At 41.0% G+C, this 25,833-nt stretch overlaps 1 protein-coding gene across 3 annotated transcripts; it reads left to right on the top strand.

Annotated features, from left to right (window-relative positions):
• The first annotated feature begins 308 nt into the window (after positions 1-308).
• ABHD3 (abhydrolase domain containing 3, phospholipase) lies at positions 309-24,033 on the top strand. Of its 3 annotated transcripts, XM_061995457.1 has the most exons (10): positions 309-567; positions 2,128-2,291; positions 4,780-4,962; positions 6,688-6,733; positions 9,554-9,666; positions 15,172-15,345; positions 16,011-16,059; positions 16,144-16,309; positions 16,829-16,890; positions 23,115-23,292. In XM_061995457.1, the coding sequence occupies exons 1-9, from the start codon at positions 421-423 to the stop codon at positions 16,876-16,878; spliced, it is 1,092 nt and encodes a 363-aa protein (XP_061851441.1). In that variant the 5' UTR covers positions 309-420; the 3' UTR covers positions 16,879-16,890; positions 23,115-23,292. The 3 variants fall into 3 exon arrangements, with proteins under 3 accessions (XP_061851441.1, XP_061851440.1, XP_061851442.1); XM_061995456.1 differs by lacking the exon at positions 16,829-16,890 and having other exon boundaries at positions 23,115-24,033; XM_061995458.1 differs by lacking the exon at positions 23,115-23,292 and having other exon boundaries at positions 16,791-16,873.
• Positions 24,034-25,833: the final 1,800 nt, after the last annotated feature.

The following is a 25,833-nucleotide window of genomic DNA, read 5'->3' as shown; positions in this document are numbered from 1 at the left end:
CTGGCCGCCCGGCTGAGGTACCCCACGCCGCTCCAAGACGCACTCTGCCGCTTCGCCCGCATTTCCTCCCCTGAGAGCGAGGCTGTAGCCGCCGCGGCGCGGCTCGGCTCTGCGGCCCGCTTGCGAGAGGAGGCCGGCCCGCCGGCAGACCGCGTCCCCTCGCCAAACCCGCTCCCAGCACCTCCACGCCGGCCCTGGCCCCGGCCTCGGACCCCCGCCCGCACCCGCAGGCCTCGGCTGGCGGGGGCGGGGCGGGGGTGGTGCGGAGATGCCGCGGGCGGCGCTGTGGCGCGGAGCGGTCCCGGGCAGCGGCGGTGGGAGCAGGGAGACAGCTCCTCCTCCCTCCGCGCCGGGGTACGCTCGGCCGCGGCAGCCGGGCTGCGCTGCGCTGCCCTGCTTGTGCCGCCTCGCGTGTGCGCGATGGACTGGCAGGTGCTGACCAGGGAGCTCTCCCTCTACCTGGAGAGCCAGGTCCGCGTGGGGCTCTTCGGCTCCGGCGTGGGCTTGTCCCTGGTGCTGGGCTTCGGCGTCGCCTACGCCTGCTACTACCTCAGCAGTATCGCCAAGGTGAGCGGGAGGGCAGCAGGGCGGGAGGGCTCCTCAGGTGTCCCGCCAAGGGGGGAGCGTCCTGCTGGGGACCGTCCCGCGAAGGTCACCTCGACGTGCTCCCCTTAGGGGAGGCAGCCGGCGTCCTTCTAGCGAGGGGAGCGCGGCATCTGACACGGCTGGGCGCGGGAGGCAGGGCGCTGCGCCCGCCTCGTTCTCACACCTCCCGCCCTTCCTCCGGAGGAGCCGCTCCCGGTCCCGACTGCTCGAAACCCCTATCACTCTCCGCACAGGCGTGTCTCCGCGGTGGGGCCGTTGCGGGATGGGCCGCGCAGCCCCCCTGGCCGCCTGCCGGGCCACCGGCGAATTGCCAAGGCGCCTGTCGCCCCCGGGGACTGTCCGGACGGAGGGACCGCTCCTCTGGCCTCGCCCGGCCTGCGAGGAGAAGGGGGGCCTGGCCTCAGGATTCCCCTAAATGCCATTGTTTTGGAAAGAGAGGTCAGGAGCACTCCTTCCATGACAAAAACTCGACCTCTCTGGGTTCCCAACAGGGCGGGTGATTTAAAGTAGTTTGCTGTCGTTGTGTCTGCCATTGGCACCGTTGTTAATACCTTTGGAACCACTATCACGGTGATTTGGGGGCTACATCCTCTTGTCGGTAGGGTTTTCACAGATAAATTAGGCATTCACAAACTACTTGGATACAGTGAGCCTGATCAGGTCAAAAGTGGCCCCATGGTGAGAGAGCACCTGGTTGAATGCTTAATCAACTGAAAATATGCATATCAAAAGCTTTATGACTGTTGACCCAGGTTGCCACAGTCCTTCTTACAACCACTGAGAACATAGCCTTCCTCTTCATCGAGAAGAGGGTACTTGGTTTTGGTCAGAGGAGAAAAACGAAGAATGAGGAGGATGGGCCACTACCACTGTTGTAATGGTTTTATTTAAAGCATCTATGATTGTCCTATTAATGCTTGCTTGTTGGAAAGTCAATATAAAAGAGAAATTTAAGAAATGTGGTTGCTAAAATATGAGATGTTTGGTATACAGGGTTTTCCGTGTTATTTGGTACACAAACTGAAGCTGTAAGAAAACGCTGTATGCGAAGCGTTATTAGAGATGAGTAACCAGTGCAGTTGTGTACTGTACTATGAGATGGGAGGAGGAATGTCCTTCCAGGTTAGAATAGGTACTGGAAGTGAAGAGTCAAAGTACACAGATTAGGCATCATTTCTGCAAGGTGCAAGAAAATCAATTCAGTAAAATCTTTCTTGCCTACTGTGAGACAGTGTGGTTTTGATTTGACAGTGAAAGACATAATGCTGGTAAAAGCAGAGCTAGAATAACATGTTATTTGAAATAGGTAAAGAATCCATTATGTTTAGTGGGTTTCACTTTTGAGTTGAGCATTTTGTCATTTTGTTTGTTTTACTTATCTCTTTATTATGAAAGGAAATTGCAAAATATTATATGAAAGCAATCAGTTTATCAGGAGAGGATTTAAACAAGCTTTTAATGTCTGTCTTTTTTTGTTGTTTTATATGAATGCTCATGCCTGACTGTAGCCTCTTTTCCTAGAAACCCCAGCTGGTGGCCAGCAACGACCGTTTCTGCCGCTTTCTCGAAGAATATTGCCCTGTTGTGACAGAAACTTACTATCCCACGATTTGGTGCTGGGAAGGTCGAGTGCAAACACTCCTGCGTCCCTTTATCACCTCTAGACCCCAAGTACAGTACAGGAAGTAAGTGCCACCTTCTGGATGGTGACTCATTTGGTAGTCAGCAGTTACCTTACTCTGACTGTGTCACTTACAATGACTGTGTCATTGCTCAAGCTTGTGCCCACTTTTTCTGCTTTATGCCCACCTTTACAACTCCATCCTACACTGGGAACCATCTCTATCCTGGATTGAATATGTAGTAGCTTTAAAAGCTCACAGTTCCCAGATGGCCTTGTTTTAGCTCAGATAGTTTTGGAGTACTGAAATATTGATGACAGCATAGGAATTGATGTGATACAGATGTCCAGAGGATCACACAGTGGTTGAGGTCAGAGAGACCTCTGGAGGTCACTTTGTTCAACTCCTCTGTTCAAGCAGGGCCACCTAGAGGCAGTTGCCCCAGGCTCTGTCTAGACAGCTTTTGAACATCCCTAAGGACAGTGACTCCACAGCTTCCTTGGGCAACTTATGACAGTACTTGGTCACTCTCACAGTGAGAAATTTTACCTTATGTTCAGAGGGAACCTCCTGTGATTTCAGGTTGTGCTCATTTTCTCTTGTCCTGTCACTGGGCATCACTGACAAGAGCTTGGCTCTGTCCTCTTTGCACCCTTCCTCCATGTATTTAAATGCATTGATGAGGTCCACCTGAGCCTTTTCTTCTCCAAGCTGAGCAGTCTCAGCTCTTTCCATCTTTCCTCATAGGAGAGGTGCTCCACTTCCTTTGTTATCTTTTTGGCCCTTTGCTGGACTCTATGTCCACGTCTCCCTTGTACTGGAGTCTTAGAACTGTATCCAGCACTCCACGTATAGCCTCACCGGTGCTGAACGGAGAGAAAGGATCACCTCCTTCAACCTGCTGGCAACAGGAGGCTGTTGGCCTTCTTTCCTGTGAGGGTGCATTGCTCAGTCATGTTCAATGTAGTGTCTGCCAGGACCCCCATATCCTTTTCTTTCCCAGCAGTCAGCTTCTAATCTCTATGGGTGCATGGAGTTGTTTCTTCCCAGGGGCAGGGCTTGGCACTTCCCCTCATTGAACTTCATGAAGTTCCTTTCAGCCTGTTTCTCCAGTCTGTTGAGGTCCCCCTGGATGGCAGCACAGTCATCTGGTGTATCAAGTATTCTGGTGCTTGAAATCTGTTGTTTTGCAAAGGTCATGCAATCACTGTACGTGTCCATTGAACCAACATGTTCTACTTTGACCATAGCGTGGCCACGTTCAGCTTTGTTTCAAATATATAAAACTTCAGGGATTTTCAGAGTAGCTTTTACTTGTGGGCTTTATGTTGTGTTCTTTGATGCTTGAATTCTAAAAGGGAGAAAACTTATATTTATTGTTTGTCCTCAGCTGATCTCTCTCACACAGAAATGAGACTTAGTCTGGCAAATGAAGCATTTGGCACAAGACCTAAGGAGAAGTAGTTTTATGCGCCGGAACCTGGATGCAGCACAAGTTGTTTCAGCTCTGTTTGCATGGTAGAATAGATTTAGCATTTAGCAGCCTCCCTTAGTTTTAGTAACTAGGAAACATTTCAGTGGTATGACCATGTCCACTTTTTCTAGCCCTTCTTGTATACTCTTTATTTCAAGGTTTGTGAGGGAAGAAACATAGTTCCATGGGGCAATGCTTATTTTGCACCTTTTGAGATTGTATTGGCAGTACACACCAGAATTGCATTTACTTCCCATTACTGAAAAAGGGCAAAGCTGAGCTAATGAGTTCAATAAGGATGATGAGCTTTAAAATCTGCAGTAGTTGTCATCAAGACTTGCAAATGAAGTATCAAATGCAAGGTTGGCTTATATTTTGGTAGTTTCTACACCAACTCTCTCATACATTGTCTTCATTGCCAGAGAACCAGGAGGATACTGTATGTTTCTAAAAAAGACTGCAACTTTCTTTTCATTGTTTCTTGCATGCTTAGCTGCTTGGGATATTATCACATTTGTTGCATTCTTGAGATAAATAGTTTAAGAGTGCATTCTAGCAAAGTCTGTGGAGATAATAGGGTGAAAGACATAGTAGCGTATGTCTGTACGCTGCGTGTTTAAAACATAACAAAGTGCCTTCCATTATGCATGCTGCTTTGGATGAAAAGGAAAAAATGTGATAGAAGTTTAACACATTGCCCAGTGCACTATGAAGAGATTCTCGGATGAGAAAGGAAGCTTGCAGTACACAAGCCTATATAAAATAGAAGGCAGTGCCAAAAATCACGTTGGTTACAAGCTTCCTGTACATCGGCAGCAATTCTTGAAAGCCCAGCTCTTTATTTACTGTAAACAGGAATTACTCCTCAATTTGACTGTGCTAACTCATGTGAGCTGGAGGCATGCCTCTTTGAGTGGTATAAATGTGCAAACATACCAAGTTTGATGGCACTTTGAACATTCATATGTAATTAAAAATGCAGAATTCATACCTGGTAACTTGTGCACTGTAAGTGCTCTTAATAGTATGCCTGTATTTTCCAATCTAATCAGTGTTGTCTTGAAATGTGCCTTTCAGTGAGCTCATTAAAACAGCAGATGGAGGACAGATTTCGTTGGATTGGTTTGATAATAATGACAGCTTATATTATCCGGACGCCAGCACAAGACCCACTGTCCTGTTATTGCCTGGCCTGACAGGAACTAGCAAGGAATCCTACATTCTTCATATGATCCATCAAAGCGAGACCCTGGGATATAGGTGCCGTTGTATTTCATTGCTAGTATTTTGCTGCTTCTGCTAAGATCAAATATAAGTATGTATACGTATAAGATGCCTTCCTAGGGAAAATGAGATCTAAAGACATTAGTTTATGTAATAAAGTATTATTAGTAATAATAATAGTAGTAAAATTATGTAACAGGCAGTACATTTGGAAGGGCTGTTTTAATATTTGCAGATGTGCCCCAGAGGTTGCAGTGAAAACGTCTGGATAGGCTTTTGCTGATGCTTCTGAAATACCTGTATTTGTGTTACCTTTACACTTTCTAGAGAAGGGGTTTATACTCAGCTCTGAGAAAACTCATGTGGATGGGTTGCTGGCAGCAGGCCTCAGAGGAGGTCAGCTTCTGAATACCAGAATTGCCTGATTCAGCAGCCTCAAAACTTGGGAGTGCAGAAAGGAGAGCTAGCCTGCTCTTTCTGGTGGTGGTGAAGGAAGAGGTTTGTCACCTCTTAATTGTCACTGCTGAATTTAGGTTTTTTATTAAGGCTTCTGGTCAGAGTTGGGTAAAATAAGTGGATTAGTCAATGATCAGATTCCTTTATGTAATCATAGTGTTGCTGTGCTTTAAGTTGTCATTGTTCCAGGATCTGTATTTGGAAAATTACATTTTGTCTTTGCAGATTCGCTTCTGGTACTAACTGTAATAAGTTCTTCAAATACGTATATATGAGCTTTTATCTACGTGTCTGGCTGTCTGTTCTCTCTTTGGAGGTTTAGATAACTGCTTTACTAAATTATGAAAGTGAAATAGCACTTTAACTGTTCAGAATACTTTAAAATCACTTTAAAACCTACCAGTAAAAAGTATCAGAGGAGCAACAACTTCTCAAAGCAACAACCTTTAACTATTAATTTTGTAAGTATTCTTGAAAGAAATATCTGTATTTGATCACCTCAGAGAAGAAGGTATAGCATTAAAAAGGAAAGCTTTAGGTATAGCATTAAAAAGGAGAGCTTTAGGTTAGATTTCATCAGTGCTATGATTTTGTTTATAAACAGCAACATTTGAGAAAAATAATACAGTAAGTAGTTTTTCATGCCTTTATTTTAGATAGGTTATATATTATCTAACAAAATTATTACAGTGAGATGGTAGGGGAGGACTAGAAAAGTAAGATATATTGAGAAATCATACATCCTGAAATCATGGTACGAATGCTAGAAAATTCAGAGACTCCCATCAACATAGAGAGAACAGAGAGAAACTTCTGCCAACCAGACAAAAAAAATATCCCATCCCTGAGAACCTGCAATTCAGATGCAGCTGTCATCATTTTGACTTGTTTCATTTCTTGCTATTAAATACAGTTATGTAGCTTTGAAGGGTGTCTACACCTGAGTCTCTGACATTGTCTTTCAGTGCTCTGCTTTAGGCTCAGCCTTGCACAAGTCGAGCTTACGTCTTGTATTTGGGCAGATGAGAGAATGTACCCTGGGGCTTTCATCCAGCAACCTGACCAGCAAATCCCAGGTCATGTATATAGTCCCACTGACTTCAGACAGATCCATTTTGGTAAAAAAGTTGTTCCACACAGCTCAGACTTCAGGATTTGTAGGACTGTAAATATTTATGTGCTAAACTTATTCATAGAACTGTCTTGTTTTACTTTATGCATTTTCTTTTAGTGTGTGTATAAGTTATCTCTTTTTTTAGTGGAGTAAACAATATGTATAATTGCATTTACTGTCTCCATTTCTAGATGTGTGGTTTTTAACAATCGGGGCATTGCTGGTGAGGATCTTTTGGTAAGGATGACTTCTAAGATAAACCTCTTTCACTTATAAGTGGTACATATGGAATCATTCATCTCTATTTGTACAGCTGGATTTAAATAGAGAAACTCACAGCATATGTTGAAAATGCAGAGAAGAGAATCTAGTCATCTGGTAGATCAGTCAAGTGGCAATATTGATCTTCTGTTTTAAAACTCGGAGGTTAAATGGTCAACACAAAATTTTTGTGAACTCTTCACTTTAGGAAATAAATTACTAATATCTGTAACATTAGGTCAAAAGAAATCTTATATTTCTCTTTCAAAAATACTGTGGTATCTAAAATGCACATATCCAAGAAATTATATTAAGCCAGTGCATTTTTTCTCCTATTTTAACATAAAAATCCAATTATAAGCAATTGGAATTACTTTGTCAGTTACCAGTATGAGTTTTAAGTAGATTTTGATGTGTTTAAAAGGTTTTGCCATTAAAATTGATACATATTATGTGTTACTGAATTAATGAACCAGATTTTTACAGATAGCCGTATCCTAAAAGTTAAGTTGGTTTGTGTCTTTTTCTTAGCAGTTATGACACAAACTCAGCAACATAAGACATTTTTTGTGTTTGGGAGAAACATACCATGTTTGCTTAGAAATAACTGGCAGTTCCCCAAATGGCAAAGGCTTGAAGCTAAACATTTTCTGGAGCTAGGGACAAGGCATGATGAAATATTGCTGAATAAGCATTGTTTCTTCATACATGTTTTGTTGACAGTTTTGCAGCTGGATTGAATGTGCATAATACTGGGTATTGTTTTGCATTTTTTAATCCCCTGGTTTCAAACTTTAAAAAGCTCAGAAAGTTTTCCCATAATCAGATAAAGCATTTCAGTGCAAATATTGCCATGTTAAGAGTAGTTTTCTGCATACTTTTGGAGATGGATATACAAAGCAGTTTCGTGACACACAAAGTCCTTATTGATTAATTTCTGAATCATTAAGAGAAAAGATCTCTTGTTTCAATGCATTGTGTGTATTTTACTGTAATCGGATTTCCATCCTTAAGCTTCATAAGGTCCTACTGTGAAGGAAACCATCTGAAATTATCACATTTTCTGCAAAGTGGTTTCCACATTTTAATGTAAAATCCCTAGTTAATGAGTTTGCGGCATAGTAGAAATTAGTCATGCAAATAATTCTTTTTCTAGTCTCTTTAAAGATCCAAATGTACACCAAATAATAGCTACTTTAAGAATCAGTTTTAAGATTGAACGCTGTTCTCATTTGTTATTGAAAGTTTTTGTGAATTATTGTTATGGAACAATCAAATTTTAGGTTGACTATAGCCAATAGGAGCTAAGAGGGTGTTTTAAAATATCTTCATATGAGTAGATAAATAGACATTAAAGTGTCAGGAATTAACTGAAACTAAAATGCAACGTTATCTCTCTACTTTTATAAACTTTTAATCAAATACACATCTCTCTAGTTTTAAGCAGACTTTTAATCAAGTATGCAAATACATTAGACCCTAGCTACCAAAAAGAATTTATTTTTCCTTGTAAACTTGACAATTTAATTAGAATAAACCACATTCACACTGTTAATAGGGTGTAAACCAGTGATTCATGTAGATGAGAACTGGAAATGTAACATAGATTAAAATTAAGAACATTGTGTTTTAATTATCCAGATTTAGCTTTTCTTTCTCTTTTTTTTAAATCTTTGACTTCAACATTTCAATATTCGTCTTAGCTTCATCTAATTAAACTTGTTAAAATTGCCCACAAATATCCAGGATTAAAGCAATTAAAAAACCCCAACCAAACAAAAAGTTATAAAAAATTGTTGCTTCAGGCATCAAATAAGTTCAATTAACTCATAATTAAGTATTTTTATATTTATTTTGAATGTTTATACTTAATTCTGTCACACCAGCCACTACCTATAGTTAAGGTTACTAACACGTTAGTAGCAACTCTATAGTTAAAAGCTCTCTTTTGCTGTAGATGAAGTCTAGATAACACCATTAGAAAAAACCCTTATTTTACCATGATTCTTATTGTACCTGAAAGCATTTATCTCCCTTATACTGCTCAGTTAGTCTCCTAGATTGTGGCTTGTGGCAGCTGTCTGTGCAGGTGAGGCTCAAAGGCTGTCCCACTTCAAAAGCAGGGAAAGGGTTAACCAAATCCCAGTGATGCTAGTGGAAGCCATTCTGAGTCTTAATTCAAGATTTGAAGAGATACTGATGGTAAATAGAGAAGGGATAATATATGTGTTTCATTGCCTTACATAATACAGTATTGTAGTAAATTAGGTAAATGGCACTGATGATGATTATCTGTTTGTTTGCTTGTGTTGTGTATAGAATCTAAATATTGGCTATTTTTCAAATGCTAGTTGACACAACTTGAAACTTGCTTTTGTATTAGAGTGGGGATGAAGATGGCAAAAGTGTCATTATAACTTTCTTTTCTGGAAATTGTGGCCTTTGTGATATGTTTCCATTTCCTTAGGGTATTTTAAAAATAACGGTGCCTATCTAGTTCTGATCTAATTCTGTCTAGTTTAGATCATTGCTCTGTGTTCAGATTTTATCTAATGACCTGGAGGTTGCAGATACTGAAAATGTTTGTCACCTGATTTATTTTGTAATGATAACAAGTGTAAGTCCTTCCTCCACCTGCTTCTGAAACACTCTGGGTTTATATTTGCAATTAAGCCCAGCTTCACAATAAATGCTAAATTTATCTTGTTATATAAATGATCCACTGTTCAGTTTGCTTTGTCCTTAAAGGATAATACAAAAGCTTATGATGGCATTTTTCCCTCTGACTCCTTACAGACACCAAGGACTTACTGTGCAGCTAACACAGAGGATTTAGAAGCCGTTATTCATCACGTAAACAGCTTGCACCCCTCAGCTCCGTTCATGGCAGCGGGTGTCTCTATGGGAGGGTAAGGTATTATGTACCAAAAGCTTAACTATTACCATCAATTAAGACTATTGCAGCCTGATTGGAAGCTATTATTCTGCAATACTTAGCATTACTTACTGAACTGCAACTAACTTGAGTCCGTCTCTGACAGTCAGTAATCATGAGCCTTTTAGAAACTTCCATGAGGCTCTTAGCTCTGTGTCAGAGAAGGTCAAAACTGTCCAGTATTCAAAAGTCGAGGGGGATGGAGAATGACAGGCAGTACTGACAGACAGACTGACAGCCAAACAGGTGGGCAGTGCAGTCTTTGGAAACTGTGGAGGCTGTCGTTGGAGCAGAGGGGTAAAAAATAGGAACTAGAGATAATATACTATGTTTCTTAGCAACCTGTGGAAATGACAAGACTTATCTTCACTTTGTTTGGGTTCTGCACTGCGTGGGTACGTTAAGCTGGAAGAAATGTGGGTATCTGCTCTGTCTGTCTTGGAAGCAAAAAGTAGTATTGTTGTTGAAATCAGTATGGGTTGATATAGCATGTGCTATATAAGACCTACTATGTCCTGGCTTCTCTCCAGAAAGCACAGCTAGAACAGAAAATGATAGCACAGTTACTTAGAAAAATTACTGCTAGAAGCTAGGAGAAACATTCAGACAACCTCTTTAATGAAAATCATAGGAGAGGAGAACTTACATTAGAAACACTGCAGAGTGGTAACTTCCTGAGAGTTTCCTTCTTGCTGATAAATTTTATGGAGAGTGGGCAGATATATCACTATATATTGACATTAATCTACTATCAACTTGTAGGAGCTTTGAGAGAAGTACAAATTTGATCAAGCAAACATGAATTTCTCCAGCGTCTTCAGTATGAAGACGTATGAATCTTACCAGTATGTCAGTGTCTTGCCAGGAAGGTAAAAATTTGGCATAGTACTCCAGATGCAATCTCCCAAGTGCCAAATAAAGGGAAATAATCTTTCCTAGATATGCTTGTTTTGCTCATACTAACGGCACAGCATGCTATTAGTTATCTTCATTCCTACAAGGGTGCATTGCTGAGTCATGTTCAATTTGCCTGGGCCTTTGTCAGCAGAGCTGTTTTCTGTCCAGTTATTAAACCGTCCTATGTGCAGGACTTCACATTTTGCCTTTGCTTGAACTTCATGAGGTTTCAGCTGCCAGCCCATTTCTCCAACTGCTGAAGTCTCACAGAATGGTAGCCCTGTCTTCCAGCTCACCATTTGACCTGCAAGCTTACTGAGGATGCGTTCTGTCTCACCATCCAATTAATGAAGATGTTACACAGTATTGGCACCAGTATTGGCCTCATGAGGATCACTATTAGTAACTGGTCCAACTACTCCAGTTGGACTTGCAGTTTCTGACCGCAGCTCGCTGAGCCTAGTGGTTCAGTCAGTTTTCCACTGATGTTCCAGGTCACCTATTCAAACCATGTCACTCTAGTTTGACTACGTGGAGACCATGGAAGCCTGTCAAAAGCCTTGCGGAAGTCAAAATAAGCAACATCCACTCCTTTCCCCTAACTAGTGAAGGCAGTCAGCGCATCATAGAACGCAATCACGTTGTCTTTGACCTTGGTAAATCCATGCTGGCTGTCACCTTATTTGCTTTTACATGCTTGAAAATGGCTTCCAGATGATATTCACAAAGCATTGAGATTAGGCTGCCCACCTGAATTTCCTGCTCCTTGTTCTTGTAGATGGGTACCTTTTTTTCCAGGCATCAGGAATAGTCCACATTTGCTGCAACCTTTCAAAAGTCATAGAGAGCAGTCTCACGATGATATTGGCTGCCTCCCTCTGGAGCTTTGGTGTGTCTCACCAGGTCCCATTTACCTATCTACGTTCAGTTTGCATAACTGGGTCCTAACTCAATCTTTGCCATAAGTAATGTTCATTCTCCCATACTCTGACACCAGGTACAGGAGCCTGAGAGGCCTGAGAACAGACCTCAGCAGGGAAGACAGGTAGCCTTTGCCTTTTATGAGTCTTTTGTCACTAAGCTCCCTACTCTGTTGAATAGTGATCCCAGGAGGGAATAAAGCGGGTCAGCCTAACTTCGGTTCTTTGGGAACATCCTCTGGAAGCCATTTCCAAGCATATGAAGGATAAGAAGGTGACTGCATTTACCAAGCACAAAACATGCCTGAGCGGTTTGGTAGCCTTCTACGATGAGATAACTGGCTTCACTGATGAGAAAGGAGTAGTTGTTGTTTGTTCTAAGCCTTTCTTTGTACCAGTGTACAAGAAAGCCTGCAGCAGAAGCCTGTCTTGTTGCAGAAGCCTTTTTCTGGTTGTCCTGCATATCTCTTCCTAGTTCCAGCTCCAGCTGAACTTTAGTTGTCCTAACTGCATCCCTGCATGCTTAGGCAATGACTGTTTCTCCCAGAAAGCCCTCTTCCACCTTCAGAATGCTTCCTTCTTGAACTTGGAAGTTTTTGGTTCCTCCATGTGCTAGTCTTGCTCAGCTTCTTGCTCATCAGAATTTACCACACTTGTTCTTTATGTTCAATTGTCCTTAATGTCAGTTTTCCTAGACCCCTTTGCCCATCAGGGCCATCTCACATGTGCTTCTGTCCACCAGATCCCTCACCAAATTAAAGTCAACTCTCTCCAGTGTTGTAATTCTGCTGCTTATCTTCCCCACTTGTGTTTCATCTTAAAAATCCACCACTGAATAATCTTGGTGGCAACAACTGTTGTGCACCTTCTGAACCTCATGGGTTCTTCGTTACATATGAGTAACAGACCCATAGAACATTTTCATTATATGGGTCATCGATTATGTATCAAAAGATTGTCCTCAATACTCTCCAGAAATCTGGTCTGCTTGTGTCTTGCTGTGTTGGGATGGTTGCTCTTCCCCATGCCCCTGTTTAGGAAGCTTCCTAAACATACCTTTCCAAAGACTTAGATTTTCTAATTCCTCCTTTTCATCAGAAAATCTATAGCAGACACCTACCATGATATCCCCTTTGTTAGCCTCCTATCTCACTTTGACGTGTCAGCCCTGAATTGGCTTATAACCTGCACCAGGCTATGCAATTAAATGGTGGCTTTGTCGAAGGTGCAAATTCTCCTCCTTGCCGTCAAGGCCTTCATGAAGAGTTTCTTTACATCTATCATAGAATAGTCTTGTCTGCTTGGGACTCCTCCGTGTCTCTGTGATCCAGTAAGCTTGTTCTCTGACTACACACAGATATCTGCTTCCTCCTGTTTTTTTCTCATGCTGTACGTTCCTGCATGTGCCAGCACATGAGATGGGCCACAACCATGAAGCTTTCTGAGGGAAATGTGAGAGCCTCCCCTATTAAGCTAATCCCTTGAGTCTGCTCGGTTTTTGCTTCTCTTCAGGGTTTGCTCTCCATCCCTTGACAAACCTAGTTTAAAACTCTTATTTGCAAGGTTAGCAAGCCTCTTGGCTCATACCTCACTTGGCACGCCATCTCTCCCCAGCTCAGACTTCCTTGCACGCAAAACATGAAATAAAATGATGTATTGCAAAACCATGTTTCATTGGAAATGGGGAAAGCCAAAGAAGCATCTGTAGTAGAGGCTTGTTTGAGTGATGACATACAGATTTAAGGCACAGTAGTTCTTCATGGATAACTTCGTGTTTGGTGCACCATTAAACTAGAATGAAGAGGACCAGAGTGTAGTAGGCGAGGCACTAGGTTTTCACGGCAGAATGTGCAGCAGAAGTAGCTGTTCGGCAACCAGTTCAGCCCTGTCATTGCTGTCCTTGGCTTAACCTTGTTATGGTATCATAAATAGTGGTGAAGACACCTAGTATGGCAAAGAGGATCTGTGTTGTGTTCCTGGCTTTTACTTCACCACCACCACTGTGTAGTTTTAGGCAAGATGTTTCACCTTTGTCATCCAATATATTTTCCAAGTCCTGAACCACAAAGAGAAAGCATATGCTTAATAGTACAGGAAACTGGAAGAGTCCAGGTGGGAGCTGTTTCTATGCTTAAAAATTTATTGGAGCACTTGCATGTTTAAAATTAATCAGGAGCAGAGGTCTCACCAGGGGCATCACTTGTCTTAATCTTACAATAGTTTTTATTATCTATGCCTTTTAAAAGCTTTCTGAATAGCCAGTTTATACAGGACACTCTTGTCCAACTAAGAAGAAAAATAGTCACTTCACAAAGGTGTAAATGGAAATTAAAGCCCTCTTGTTCTACTGACCTTTAGTATGTATTATTTTCTAATATGAGATTACTAACCCTTCTCTCCACCACATATATTCTGTGAATTCTGATACAGAATTGACTTCTTCTGTTACTGTAACCTAGTTTTTATTGTTTTACATCTTGATGTTCTTATATAGAAATCGTGACACTCTTCTGTGAGAGGGAACATATGCTGCCTAACTCCTATATATGCCACCTCATTGGGCTCAACTGTGTGAGCTGATGGTAGGAGCCACCCTCACAAGCATCTGCTGTTCTTTTCCTGCCTGTTCCTACCAACTGACAAGTCTTTGGTAATGCCAAAGACTGATTTCCCTTTTGCACTGCTTTGCCTATGTTCTGCTAGATAGCTCATTTAGATAAAGTCTGTGATGGCAGGCTAGTTCATGACATCTTTGCTAAAGGTTGCCGTCTCCCGAAGTATGGTAGATGAAGCCAAGGTACAGACTGTTGGTGGTCCAGAGAGCTATAGTAAGTCATAGAACTTCTCACGTTTTGCGTTAAGGCTTGGTATTAAAATGTGGGTTGTAAACTTTGCCTCAGGCAATAAAGTAAGACCCACAGCTTTTCTGTTAGTATTTTTCTCTTACTCATTTGCTGCTATTTAATTTTTCTACATATGAACGGTTGGGTACTGGTGAGCTAGTCTATTTTTCCAACTTGACTGTACTTCATCAGTAAAGATGGGAAATTGTAATTGGTCAGAATTAAGCCATGTGTTTGGTTCATAATTTTGTTTTGCTAGTTTTACTCATTGTCCAACACTTCATTCTTTACATGCTTTGTGTTAAAGAACAGCTGTGTTCTCTCATATGTGTGAGGCAGGGTAAAGGCATTATCTTCATCTCAAAAGACAATTTCTTAGTGAGGCAAACACGCCAGAGGCAGCCTGAATTTGTCAGGCAAATTGATCAGATTTATCAGATCAGGAAGACTAAAAGCTTGTAGAACACTAAAACTTAACTAATAACTTGGGAATACCTGTTTCATAAGCCAGATACATTTATTTGAACTTTTCCTCCCTTTTGGTGACATAAATAAGACTAGTACATCTCTATTTCTAAATGCACTCCTATCCTCCATCCTACACAGTGCAATCAGCTCCTCTCTGACAGTAGAGAGAGAAAGCAAACTCCATGAGTTTATTTTATTGACTACCTTTTAGAAGTATTAGGCACATTTGTAGGGCTGATACAAGTAACTGTTGAAAAACAGACAAAAAGGTGTCTGGTTGATGTATTTGCTTTAAATTGAAGCAAAAAATTTGGTAGTATAAATATTTTTGTTTTTCATTTCTGTTTGTAGCATGCTGCTTTTAAATTACCTGGGCAAAACTGGCAGAGACACTCCTTTAATGGCAGCAGCAATTTTCTCTGCGGGTTGGAATGTTTTTGAGTCTGTAGAGTCTCTGGAGAAGCCACTAAACTGGCTTCTTTTCAACTATTACTTGACTACTTGTCTACAGTCCTCTATCAGCAGGTGAGTTGCCTTCTGAACTATTTATCAAGGTGGAAGGATGTTAACATGAGATCTACCGCAGGTATAATAATATTGACAGAATTAAAGCCGCAACAAGACTTTACATAGCTGTTCTGTGTGCATTCTTCTGTAAGCTTAGAAATCAAAAGGACCTTTGCAAGAAAGATTGCCACCAGTGTGACTAAATTTCTCTGCTACTCAAGGGACTTGGCACAAGACCAATATACTTCCATATTTATGGATTAAGTGAACGGTTTAAAAACATTTTTTAGACATGCACGTATTGATTTTGAGTGTATTTGTATACACATGAATTATACTAATTCCTCAGCGTTGACTGCAAAAGCATGGAAAGGACTAGGTCATGCTTTGCTTTATAAAATTAGGGTGTGTTTTGTATTATCAAATATTTAGTTATCTTACCTTTGCCATCTTTCTCACGACTTCAGAAATTTTTTTGCCGTGTTGCTGGCTGTGCCTGCATATGAATGAACAATTTGTCTGGTCTTAGATTCCAGACAGATTTTTAATATGCCATAAAATTATAAACAAGCGTGTTTTTGTTACAGAACTATTTCTATAAATGTATCTGTAAAGCAAAAGATTTCTGCATCTCTCTGTATATAAAAACCCAAGCCCTCCAATTTTTCTTTCTTTCTTTTTAGACATCGACAAATGTTGGAGAAATTGTTTGATATGGATCTCGTGATGAAGGTATGTGAAAATGTTATTTCTGCTTTGGCTGGATGCTGTTTTCCAAATGCTGACATAGTTCCCTATTTGAATTCTATACTTCAGGCTAGAACTGTTAGAGAATTTGATAAGCAGTTCACTTCAGTCATGTTTGGCTACCGTACAATTGATGATTACTATGAAGATGCTAGCCCATGTCGCAAGCTGAAGTCAGTAGGAATTCCAGTGCTATGTCTAAACTCTGTGGATGATGTTTTCTCACCAGGTCATGGTAAGTTTAGGCTTTAAAAAATATATTTATCTGCATATGCAATCATTAAGACAAACTACAAAGGTCTGAGGATGAACTCAGACCTATGTGTAGCATTGTATTTAAATATTACTTGTACATAGGACCAAAACCTCCAGGGCTAGATCAGTCTTGCAATTTACTTACAGCGTGAGACATACAAAATGCATGATGGTGGAGAGACCTGATTAGTACAGACTGCAGAAGCAGATGGGGTGGCAGTCATTAGCCATTGATAAACTCCGTACAGCCAAAAGAAATATGCACATGAAGGGCGTGACCTGTCTCACTGTAAGGAAGATATCAGATGTATTGCCCTCTCTGAAGCACTCATTTCTATTCACCAGGAGCAAAGAAAGCCTATAAAGAGAAACTCAGATTAAGTTGTCTGGATTGCAGACATTCACAGTTCAATGAAATTGAAAATAAGTTGGGATCTTTTAATTGTCATTTTTCAATACAGTCCCTACAAAGAATATCTGGAAGTTGCTTATGTTTCAGATTACTTAAAATCTGCAGCTGTTGATCTCAGTGCCACCTCCAGTGCCTGAAAATTTAAAAAGGTAAGAAAAAGTGTAAATTGGCATGTAGGCCAAAATCTAGGGTAAGGGAAGAGATATAGACAAGGTGAGCTCCTAGAAAGAAGCATGTTGAAATTAATAAAAATCAATCTTGAAGCAGCAGAGAGGCTGAAAACTCTTTTTTCCCCTTTCCTTCCTATTTTCTGCCAAACGTGATCATTATCATAGAATGGCAGGGTTGGAAGGGACCTTTAGAGACCATCTAGTCCAACCCCCCTGCAGAAACAGGTCAATTATGAATATTTTGCTTTAATCTGAAGATCAAACGCCTATTGCTAACTGTCTTAAAAAGATATGCTTGTTCCCTGCAGTCTTCTCAGACACTCTGACTAATATATAGAGAGGGAGAACAAAAGCTAATGTAGAGGAAAACCACTGTAACGAACACCTGGTTGAGGGGATGATCTTCAGCAGGAACCACCTGGCACCTTTAAATATGAAGTTCATATACTTAATTTATTTCAGGGAAGTTTTATTCTGCCACAAGTCAAGTGAGATTCTTATAGAATGAGTCACAAAAACAAAGTGAGGAGGCAACATCAGAACAACAAACAGAAGAATGAAGGAATTTGAAGAGATTCTATGTGTGTATGTGTATGACTTATCTGTGCACGCACATTACTGTTTATAGTTCAAAGACCTCTTAGAGACGAATGTGACATGAGGAGAAAAGGGCCACTCCAGTAGAGTGCATCAGAAAAAGTTTGATTTCTTCCCCTCTTGAACAAAAGGCATCCACAATATGTATGAACAGTAGAAAGAGGTGAGAGCTACCTAGTATGAGGGGAAAAAATGATGTTTCTGGATTAGCCGAACAGATGCTGTCTCTGTCACCTCTTACTACCTGATCGTTGCTTCTCATGTAGCATTTTGTACTTCCCAGCAAATATTTCTGAATATATTGTGAAAATGTGCCTTTTGATCTCAATCTATTATCAGGAAGGAACAATTAATTTGCAGTCTTTCCTTAATGCTGCTATTTAAAGTTCTAAGGGCTTGGCAGCTGATGTATCTGTAGTTTAATTCTGGATTGCATAATAAACTTCTGATCTTGCATAATTCTAACTAATCAAAACAAATGCCTCCTTCATTGCATGACACTTTTCTCACCATAACTTAAGCCACTGCTTCTGGAAATATGTAATGCAACCAAATCAAGCCCTTTTATTTTTCAACTGAGAAAAATCAAGAAGATGGAATTATAGCATTTGTTATCAGTGTCACATTTAACTTTTCATCTGAAGTGGCATTTTTCTCTTCTGGGACTTTAAATAGTGTATTAGACTTAAATTTCACTACACTTAGCTAATCACTGCTGGTGAGCACTGTGCCCAAGCTCAAAGCCTGCCCTTGAAGCTAGGTACCATGCCAGCTCCCTCTTCATCCACTGTGCCAAGTAAGTGCATGTCTGAAGCTCAGTTGTACTTTCTATCAAACTCTCTGAAGTTGGGTTGTTTTTTTCCCCTCTGAATCCAAACTTGGAGTAGTTGCTCATAGGTGTTACTTTGCACCCTATTAGGTAAACAGCACAGTTTGAATTAAGTTGTCTGGAGAGGCCAAATGGCCAAGGAATGAGCAGACAATAACAATCAGGGTAAGATTTTAAGGAACAGGGTGAAATCAATGAAACAATGGAACTGCAAGTCTGACTGAAGTGATTTACTGAAGCTGATGCTGCTTCACATGTATAGTTTTTCTATTGTTTTCCTTTTTTAAAATACTTTTTGCAAAGAATGTACAACAAATTGATTTTGAACGGGGTAATTCTGTACGTACGTATCTACATTGTGGTTCTGTGATCACAAACAACAGGCCTGTGCCTGCTGGATCAAACAGCAGTAAAGAATTTTGGTCTGTAGAAATCTAAGTACAAGGTTACACATGAATAAAAATTAATCGTATGTATTGGTATGCCATCCTATAACCCAGAACACATTGCATCCTGTGCTCCATTCATCTGCCCTTTGCACTGCAGAACTTGCTCTGTCGCATCGTAGATTTATTTGTGGATGGCTAACAGTCCCTAGAAACAGCCTTGAGAAAAGTACCACACCACTGCCAAGCATTATTTGCATTTTGGCACTGGAGAGCAACACAACATACTCAGTTCTCTCCTGGGAAGCTGCAGAGCAAGAAACTGTTGGGGAGGAGTCACACAAATGGTGACCCAAGTATATCTAGACTGACTATGCCCAGGGCAGGCTCTCCTGCTCACCACAGGGGAGGTAAGAGCAGAGAGGTAACAGCAGGTCAAACTTGGCACCTACTGAAAATCCTTGCTGCAGATGGAAGCAAATGCATATTCAGCACAGTGCTGCAGCTTGTGATAAGAACAATCATCTGTGGTGCAATTAGAATCATAGAATCGTAGAGGGGTAGGGGTTGGAAGGGACCTTTAGAGATCATCTAGTCCAACTCCCCTTGCAGAAGCAGGTTCACCTAGATCAGGTTGCATAGGAACATGTCCAGGTGGGTCTTGAAGACCTCCAAGGAAGGAGACTCCACAACCCCTCTGGGCAGCCTGTGCCACTGCTGTCACCCTCACGGTGAAATGTTTTTTCTTATTTTTAAGTGGAACTTTTTGTGTTCCAGCTTCACCTCATTACCCCTTGTCCTGTTAGTAGCTACTATAGAAAAAAGGGATGCCCCAGCCTCCTGACACCCACAATTCTGTGGTAATTTAGCATTTCAGTTAGAAGGGGGAGGACTTTTCAATGGGGAAGATGACATTCATGAAAGACCTGTGTGTGGCTCGCACCTTACCTGGCACAGAAGATATCCAGCAGCTTAGCGCTGGTAGGATTCTAGGAGGGAGCTGCTGTTTGGCGGCAGGCAGCACATGGCACCCACCACAGCCCTGTCTGTCAGTTTGGGAAGGAATAATTAACCACTGGCAAACCAATCTGGGAGATATCATTACGCTGACAACCTTTGAATGACAGGTGTGCAAGGCTTCCCCAGGTGAGTTGTCACAGCAGAGGAGACATTTACTCTCATCTCCCTTCCACACCCCCAGCAAAGCACTCTCTTGGCAGGAAAGGATATTTCTGTCTCCCCTTTGACACTAGTCTGACAAAGTGAACAATCATCATGTTTTTTGCCCAATCTTAGCTAGTCTGGAGATGTGTTTGCGCCAGTAGGCAGCTCATCTTGCATCCATTAGGATCCATGGAGTCCTCATGTTATCTCTGATTTTTGGAGATCCAATCTGTCTCTCCTCACACACTCCTCTCCATATCCTATCCATTATTCCCCTCAGTGACCAGGGAGACAGATGCAGAATAGCCATGGAAAGTGTGATTCCTTGCCAGACGCAGGAATGGAGAACCCAGCATTCAGTGTGATCCCTACTCCCCCATCAGGATTCCATTTAACATGGCCCACATGCAGTTCAAGGGAAGAGGAGCAGATGGCTTGGTAGAGATAAGTGGGCAAAATCCCATGCAGTCGGCAAAAGCCGACATGAGTCGTAGCCACCGTCTTTCTACGTGGCAGTATGTTCATGCACAGCATCCAAGCAAGCCAGATCTGAGACTGCTGGGCAGATTAACTCAGGCAAAACTCCAGACAAGCGCTTGCGGAGTCTGGAGTCTGAAAATGACGGATGTGTTGGATTGCAAGAAATAACACATTGTTTTTGGCATCTCTTGTTTTCAGCCTGTGCAATTTTGCAGTTGAGGCTGGCAGGCCCTAGGCTTTTATTTCATTGACTTTTCTTTTTAGTCTGGCCTCGATATTGCTTTAAAAGGCCCAGGTACTGCATATTGTATGTTCAGTTTTCCAGCTGAACAAAGGAGTCAAGAGCTTCTTGTAGAGAGCACAAGAAGCACCATTTCTTCCACTTAGTAAAAGAATTGAAATCACTTACTAAATACTGGAATCTATAAACTACTTAGATGCATGCAACTCTGCAAAGAGGAAAAAAATGAAAGAAATGAATAGCAGCGAGTAGCAAAGAATCTCACGTGCTCTACAACAGCATCCACATTGCTTTTTGGAACTCAGTCCGTGCTGCAGTCTGGGCACAATCAAGTGCCGTATATTATGAGCAGGAACCTTACAGTAACACAACATTCCTAAAAAACACTGAGTATCCTACACCGAGTATGGTTGGTTTAGCATCCATGCTGAGGCCTTGGGAGTGGAACAGAACACATCCTCCCAGGCACTGCCAGTAAGGACCTCTGAGTGAGGTACAGGCTGCTTCTCTGACTCTACAGGTCTGGTGCTTCTGCCCCTATCTATTTTAAGCTCACCACAGTCCTTGCATTCAAAATCTCATGTGACTGACTGTGGGGACCTTCTCTGGCCAAGGGATGGGGACCATGTTGTCCTGTAGTCATCAAAAATAAAAGCAAATCAGCATCTGAAGCATACAGCAATGAATCTGCCAGCATCCAAGTGAAAGCTGGGAACTCAGCTACAAAAGAAGGTAGTGATAAGCAGGGATAGTGACTATTCAAGGACAGTAACCTTTGAGGTAGCAGACATATAAAGGAAAGCAGACTCCTAGGAACAGGAGTGGAGGTTGTCTCTGAAGGAAGTTCAGTCAGAGTGGGATCTGGACAACCAAACACCCCTAAAAATTGAACCCAATTTTAAAAAATCTCTCTTCAAAAATATTTCAGAAGACATGAGGCTGCAACAGAAACCCTGCAAATGACTTGCAGCTTTGTGTTGCTGTGCCAAGGCATTTTTTCCTTTTAGCAGTCTATGATCTAAAATCAGACTTATTTTACTATGGAATCCTAAGCTTTTTTAGACGATACAGTGCAATTGCTACTACTCCCTTCTGTCTGGACAAAGCAAGTCTTCTTTTCCTGTTGTTTTTTTCTGTCAATCCTAAATAATAATTTTCTAAAAATCTATATGACACTTTTTTTTCCCCCTTCCTTGAAGTTTATTATTCAGAAACTGGAACTTTAAAAGACATGCTTTACTGAAACATGTTGGGATTTCTGCTTGTTCGGGAGTATATTTAGCACAAGTAAAGCTCCAGAGGAATTTGCCTAAATAACAATTTTTTTTGAGCTGTGGTGCTTGCACTCTTGATATAAAGCTCCACCATTATGACAACCAGTTCATACAATAACACGGTCATCCCAGCCTGCTGAAATGCCATTGGTAAAGGCACATGCTTTCTCTGTTCTCAGTCTGCACTAACTGACCTTTATTTTCTTTGTGAAAGGGAACTGACCAGGTGGTAGCATTGAATAAGCCACATATCTATGCATACTCAAAATAAGCTGCACTGAAGCCTCCCCTGCTGCACATGTCAAGATCAGTGCATCTCAGGGGTAGTTCACCAAGGACTTCACGGTAACCATAGGCTGGCACTGAAAGGACCACTGAACAGCAGGCCTCATCTTCACCGTGCAGACTGGCAGTAACAGGGGGAACTAGATCAGGGAAGATGAAACTGAAATGAACCCAGCAAAAGAAAAATCCTCGTCATATCTGGTCTAACAATCTAAATTGAATCATTTTCTAGCAGTCAATATCCAGTAGAGAATTGCTAACCTACTGGGTGACACAGAGCAGCTTTCAGTGTCCCCGTGCATTTGGCTGCCCTTCCTTTTTTTTCTGTTTACCTTGTGTACTTAAGTTAGGAGTTCCTCAGGGCAAGAACCATCTCTCAGTGTGCTTGCATGGTGTAGTCTGAACACTCAAGTGTCAAGCCTGATATAATGGTGATAAACCAGGATAATATTTTATATCAGCTGACAGGACAACTTACAGAATCTTGTCGTCATATTCAAGGTTTTGTGTTCAGTCTCCTACAAAGAGAATGGGATTCACAACTAAGGTCCCAGTTCCTCATTTTTTTCCAAAGTTGAATATTGCAACACAGGTTAAAAACGACAGGCTTGGTTGGCTTCTCACATATACTATTACGCCAAGTCATAAGTGTGCCTTAACGTGGGTGCTGTTCCATCAGTGGGACTGAAAGAAAGATGATGTCCAGTTGATTTCTGAAACTTGCACAGCAGGCAGAAAAATCACACAGGTAAGGCAAGTTAAATAATGAAGGGAGAAATGGCTTTGAACACAGCTGTGGTTCTACATCCTGTGGTACGTTTAAGCGTATGGTAACATTGTGCCCATTTATTCAAGTATAATGTGAGACATGATTAAGAGAAATTATTCAGTGGCTTCCACAGAAGGAGAAAGACTTAAAACTTTTTTTTTTCCCTCCTCCTTTTTAGCTATACCAGTAGAAACCGCCAAACAAAATGCAAACGTTGCTTTGGTTCTGACTTCGTGTGGAGGCCATATTGGTTTTCTGGAAGGAATATGGCCAAGGAAGTGCACTTACATGGACAGAGTCTTCAAGCAGTTTGTGCAAGCTATTTTTGAGCATGGAAATAAAATCTTTAGCATGTAGCTTTGGACCACTATTATAGCGCAGTGGCATGTTCTGAGAAGGGCAGTTAGGCTTAATGCACAAATTTTAACTCCTGTAAGCCAGCAAATGGATCAAGTCCATACTACATGCAAAAATATTTTTGCCTAAGATTTTGTAGCAAGAAACTAAATATTATGTTGTCACTTTTATATTTATTTTTAATATGCCTTACTAAGAATGACCTTAAATGAAACAGCATTCTGCATTACATCAAATTGCACTTAACTGAAGCACTCACGTAAACATTATAATTCCTCAGGATTTTCATTTAAACCAGTACATATTTAGGAGACTTAATTTAGGTGGCTTTTAATATTTAGAATGGCAACACTCAAAATAGCAAATATTATCCTGTCACACATAGTAAATACAAGCTGGCCCATTCCTTAGGGCACTGTTGGTGAGAATCCTAAAATATGTGAACAAAAGGAGGAGGGAACATAAGGAATCGCTGGTTCCTCAAATAACTCAGTAGTTCAGCATGTTATTCCATAGCATTAGACTGATACCTGCTTTTGCTATTCTGCCCTGAGAGTATTCAGATTTAGGGCTAGTTATTGGTTTTTAAACTATGTCAATGCCATACAATGTCTTACATGTTTGGTTTTTTTAAAACAGCTAATTTATAGTGTTTACATATAACCAAAAGATTCCTTTATAACAGTACTGTAATAACTTATGTAATTAAAAGATGTCTTGCATTTCAAAGTTCATGTAAAGCTGGGTGTTGTCATATGTGTAATACATAGAATCATAGAATGGTAGGGGTTGGAAGGGACCTTTAGAGATCATCTAGTCCAACCCCCCTGCGGAAGCAGATTCACCTAGATCAGGTCACATAGGAACATACTTCATATAACTGGTAAACTTGATGATTCTATTATGTTACCCTGCAAGAACATTTCCATTTCTAAGAATAAGCATTAGAACATCAGGAAAGTATGATATAATCTGCTTTAAATTAAAAAAAAACCAACAAAACAAAACAAAGAAGAAAAATGCACAGTAAACCCACCAAACCCTTTGTCTCTCCTATTGTTTCAGACAATTTCTAAAAATAACCGCAACCAATTGTTCAAAGGAAGCTGGGAGCTGGGATAGGGCTCAGAGACGGTTTATTTGATCATTTGTTAGCACTTCGGCAATAGGGTGTCAAATCGTTGAAACCTCTGCAAAGTGATTCTGCCCCAGAGGCTTACAAGTTAGTGAGGCTGACCAAGGCATCACTTCTTAGCTCTGAAACAGTGAGAGCCAAAGTGGACCTTTGGGGGAAAAGCATGTGTTTTGAAGGTGTTGGGAAGTCCTAATCTAGGGCATACTGAAATTACAAAAAGGCTTTTTAAGCAGCTTCTGTGGAGGTTCCACCTTGGGCCCATCGACTTGGGCCCAGACACACAAAATTAGTTGGTAAAGACATCTTTGCATTTTCATTTTTATCTTTTGAGCAGTACAAGAAGAAAACACGGATAAAAAAAGCAAGTCAGGTCTTTTGTCTCAAGCGGTACGTGAACAGTCCTCTTGGAAGGCAGGTTTCCTAGTAACAGCAAAGGAAGAACAAAAATACTTTTTGTCTTTAGAAAAAGAAATTGGGACATGCTACACGAAAGCTAGTTTTGTAAACTGGAAGGTTAAATTAAGAAATTAGAGAGTGCTTTCAAGTTTTGACTTTTCAGACAAGCATTGGCTCTCGCCCAAAAAACAGTCTAACTTATTTTTTCTCTAAGAAGAAAAATTAGAGAAGTGACTTGTAAAAGCAAAATGAAATTTTCGCATGCTACTACAATACACACGATCGGTGCATTAGTAGGGTGCCTTATTTATTCTTACATTAATTTTCAGTTCTTATGTTTGTACAAAACCAATCATCAGTAAAACAATGTATTGAGCATTTTATCTGTAAAACTGTTTGGGCACGGTACTGTTCAAAACTCAGTATCAAGTATTAATAAAAATAAAAGCACTTACATTAAAAGCAAACATTAGTGTTTAAATAAAAGTAACACGATTAATGGCAGAATTTCTGTCTCTTTGCACTGTCATTTCATTTAGGTCCAGTCCCATATACAAATCCCCATGTGACATTTCTCTTTAAAACTATGTCTACCAGATGTCTATAAAGTTAGGAGGTTTTTTTCCCCAAAGGTAGAGTGTTTTTCTTTACATCCCACTAGAGAAAGTGCATTATTGAAAGCATGGCATGCAAAGTGGCAACAAGCAAATTTTACTATCACAGCATCACAGAATCCTAAAGGTTGGAAGGGAACCTCAAAAGATCATCTAAGCCCAACCCCCCTGCCAGAGCAAGATCACCTAGAGTAGGTCACACAGGAATTTGTCCAGGTGGGTTTTGAATGTCTCCAGAGAAGGAGACTCCACAACCCCTCTGGGCAGCCCATTCTTCAAGCCTTCCTGGTCAGATATTCTGAAACAAACAATGAAGACACTTAACTCAGTTCTTGCCGGGGATGCACAAACTGGCAAGAAATGCATGACAGTTTTCTTACATTTTATCTTTGCAC

This window comes from Colius striatus, chromosome 4, assembly GCF_028858725.1.
Source record: "Colius striatus isolate bColStr4 chromosome 4, bColStr4.1.hap1, whole genome shotgun sequence".
NCBI classification, from domain to species: Eukaryota; Metazoa; Chordata; class Aves; order Coliiformes; family Coliidae; genus Colius; species Colius striatus.
The sequence above is the reverse complement of the archived record's forward strand: the minus strand, read 5'-3'. Positions and strand labels throughout refer to the sequence as shown.

Bases quoted from the DNA above. Each gene is read 5' to 3' on its own strand.
- ABHD3 (XM_061995456.1), top strand. From the start codon at position 421: ATGGACTGGCAGGTGCTGACCAGGGAGCTCTCCCTCTACCTGGAGAGC. The intron at 2,292-4,779 runs GTAAGTGCCACC...TGTGCCTTTCAG, and splicing joins CCCCAAGTACAGTACAGGAA to TGAGCTCATTAAAACAGCAG. The intron at 15,346-16,010 runs GTGAGTTGCCTT...CTTTCTTTTTAG, and splicing joins CTACAGTCCTCTATCAGCAG to ACATCGACAAATGTTGGAGA.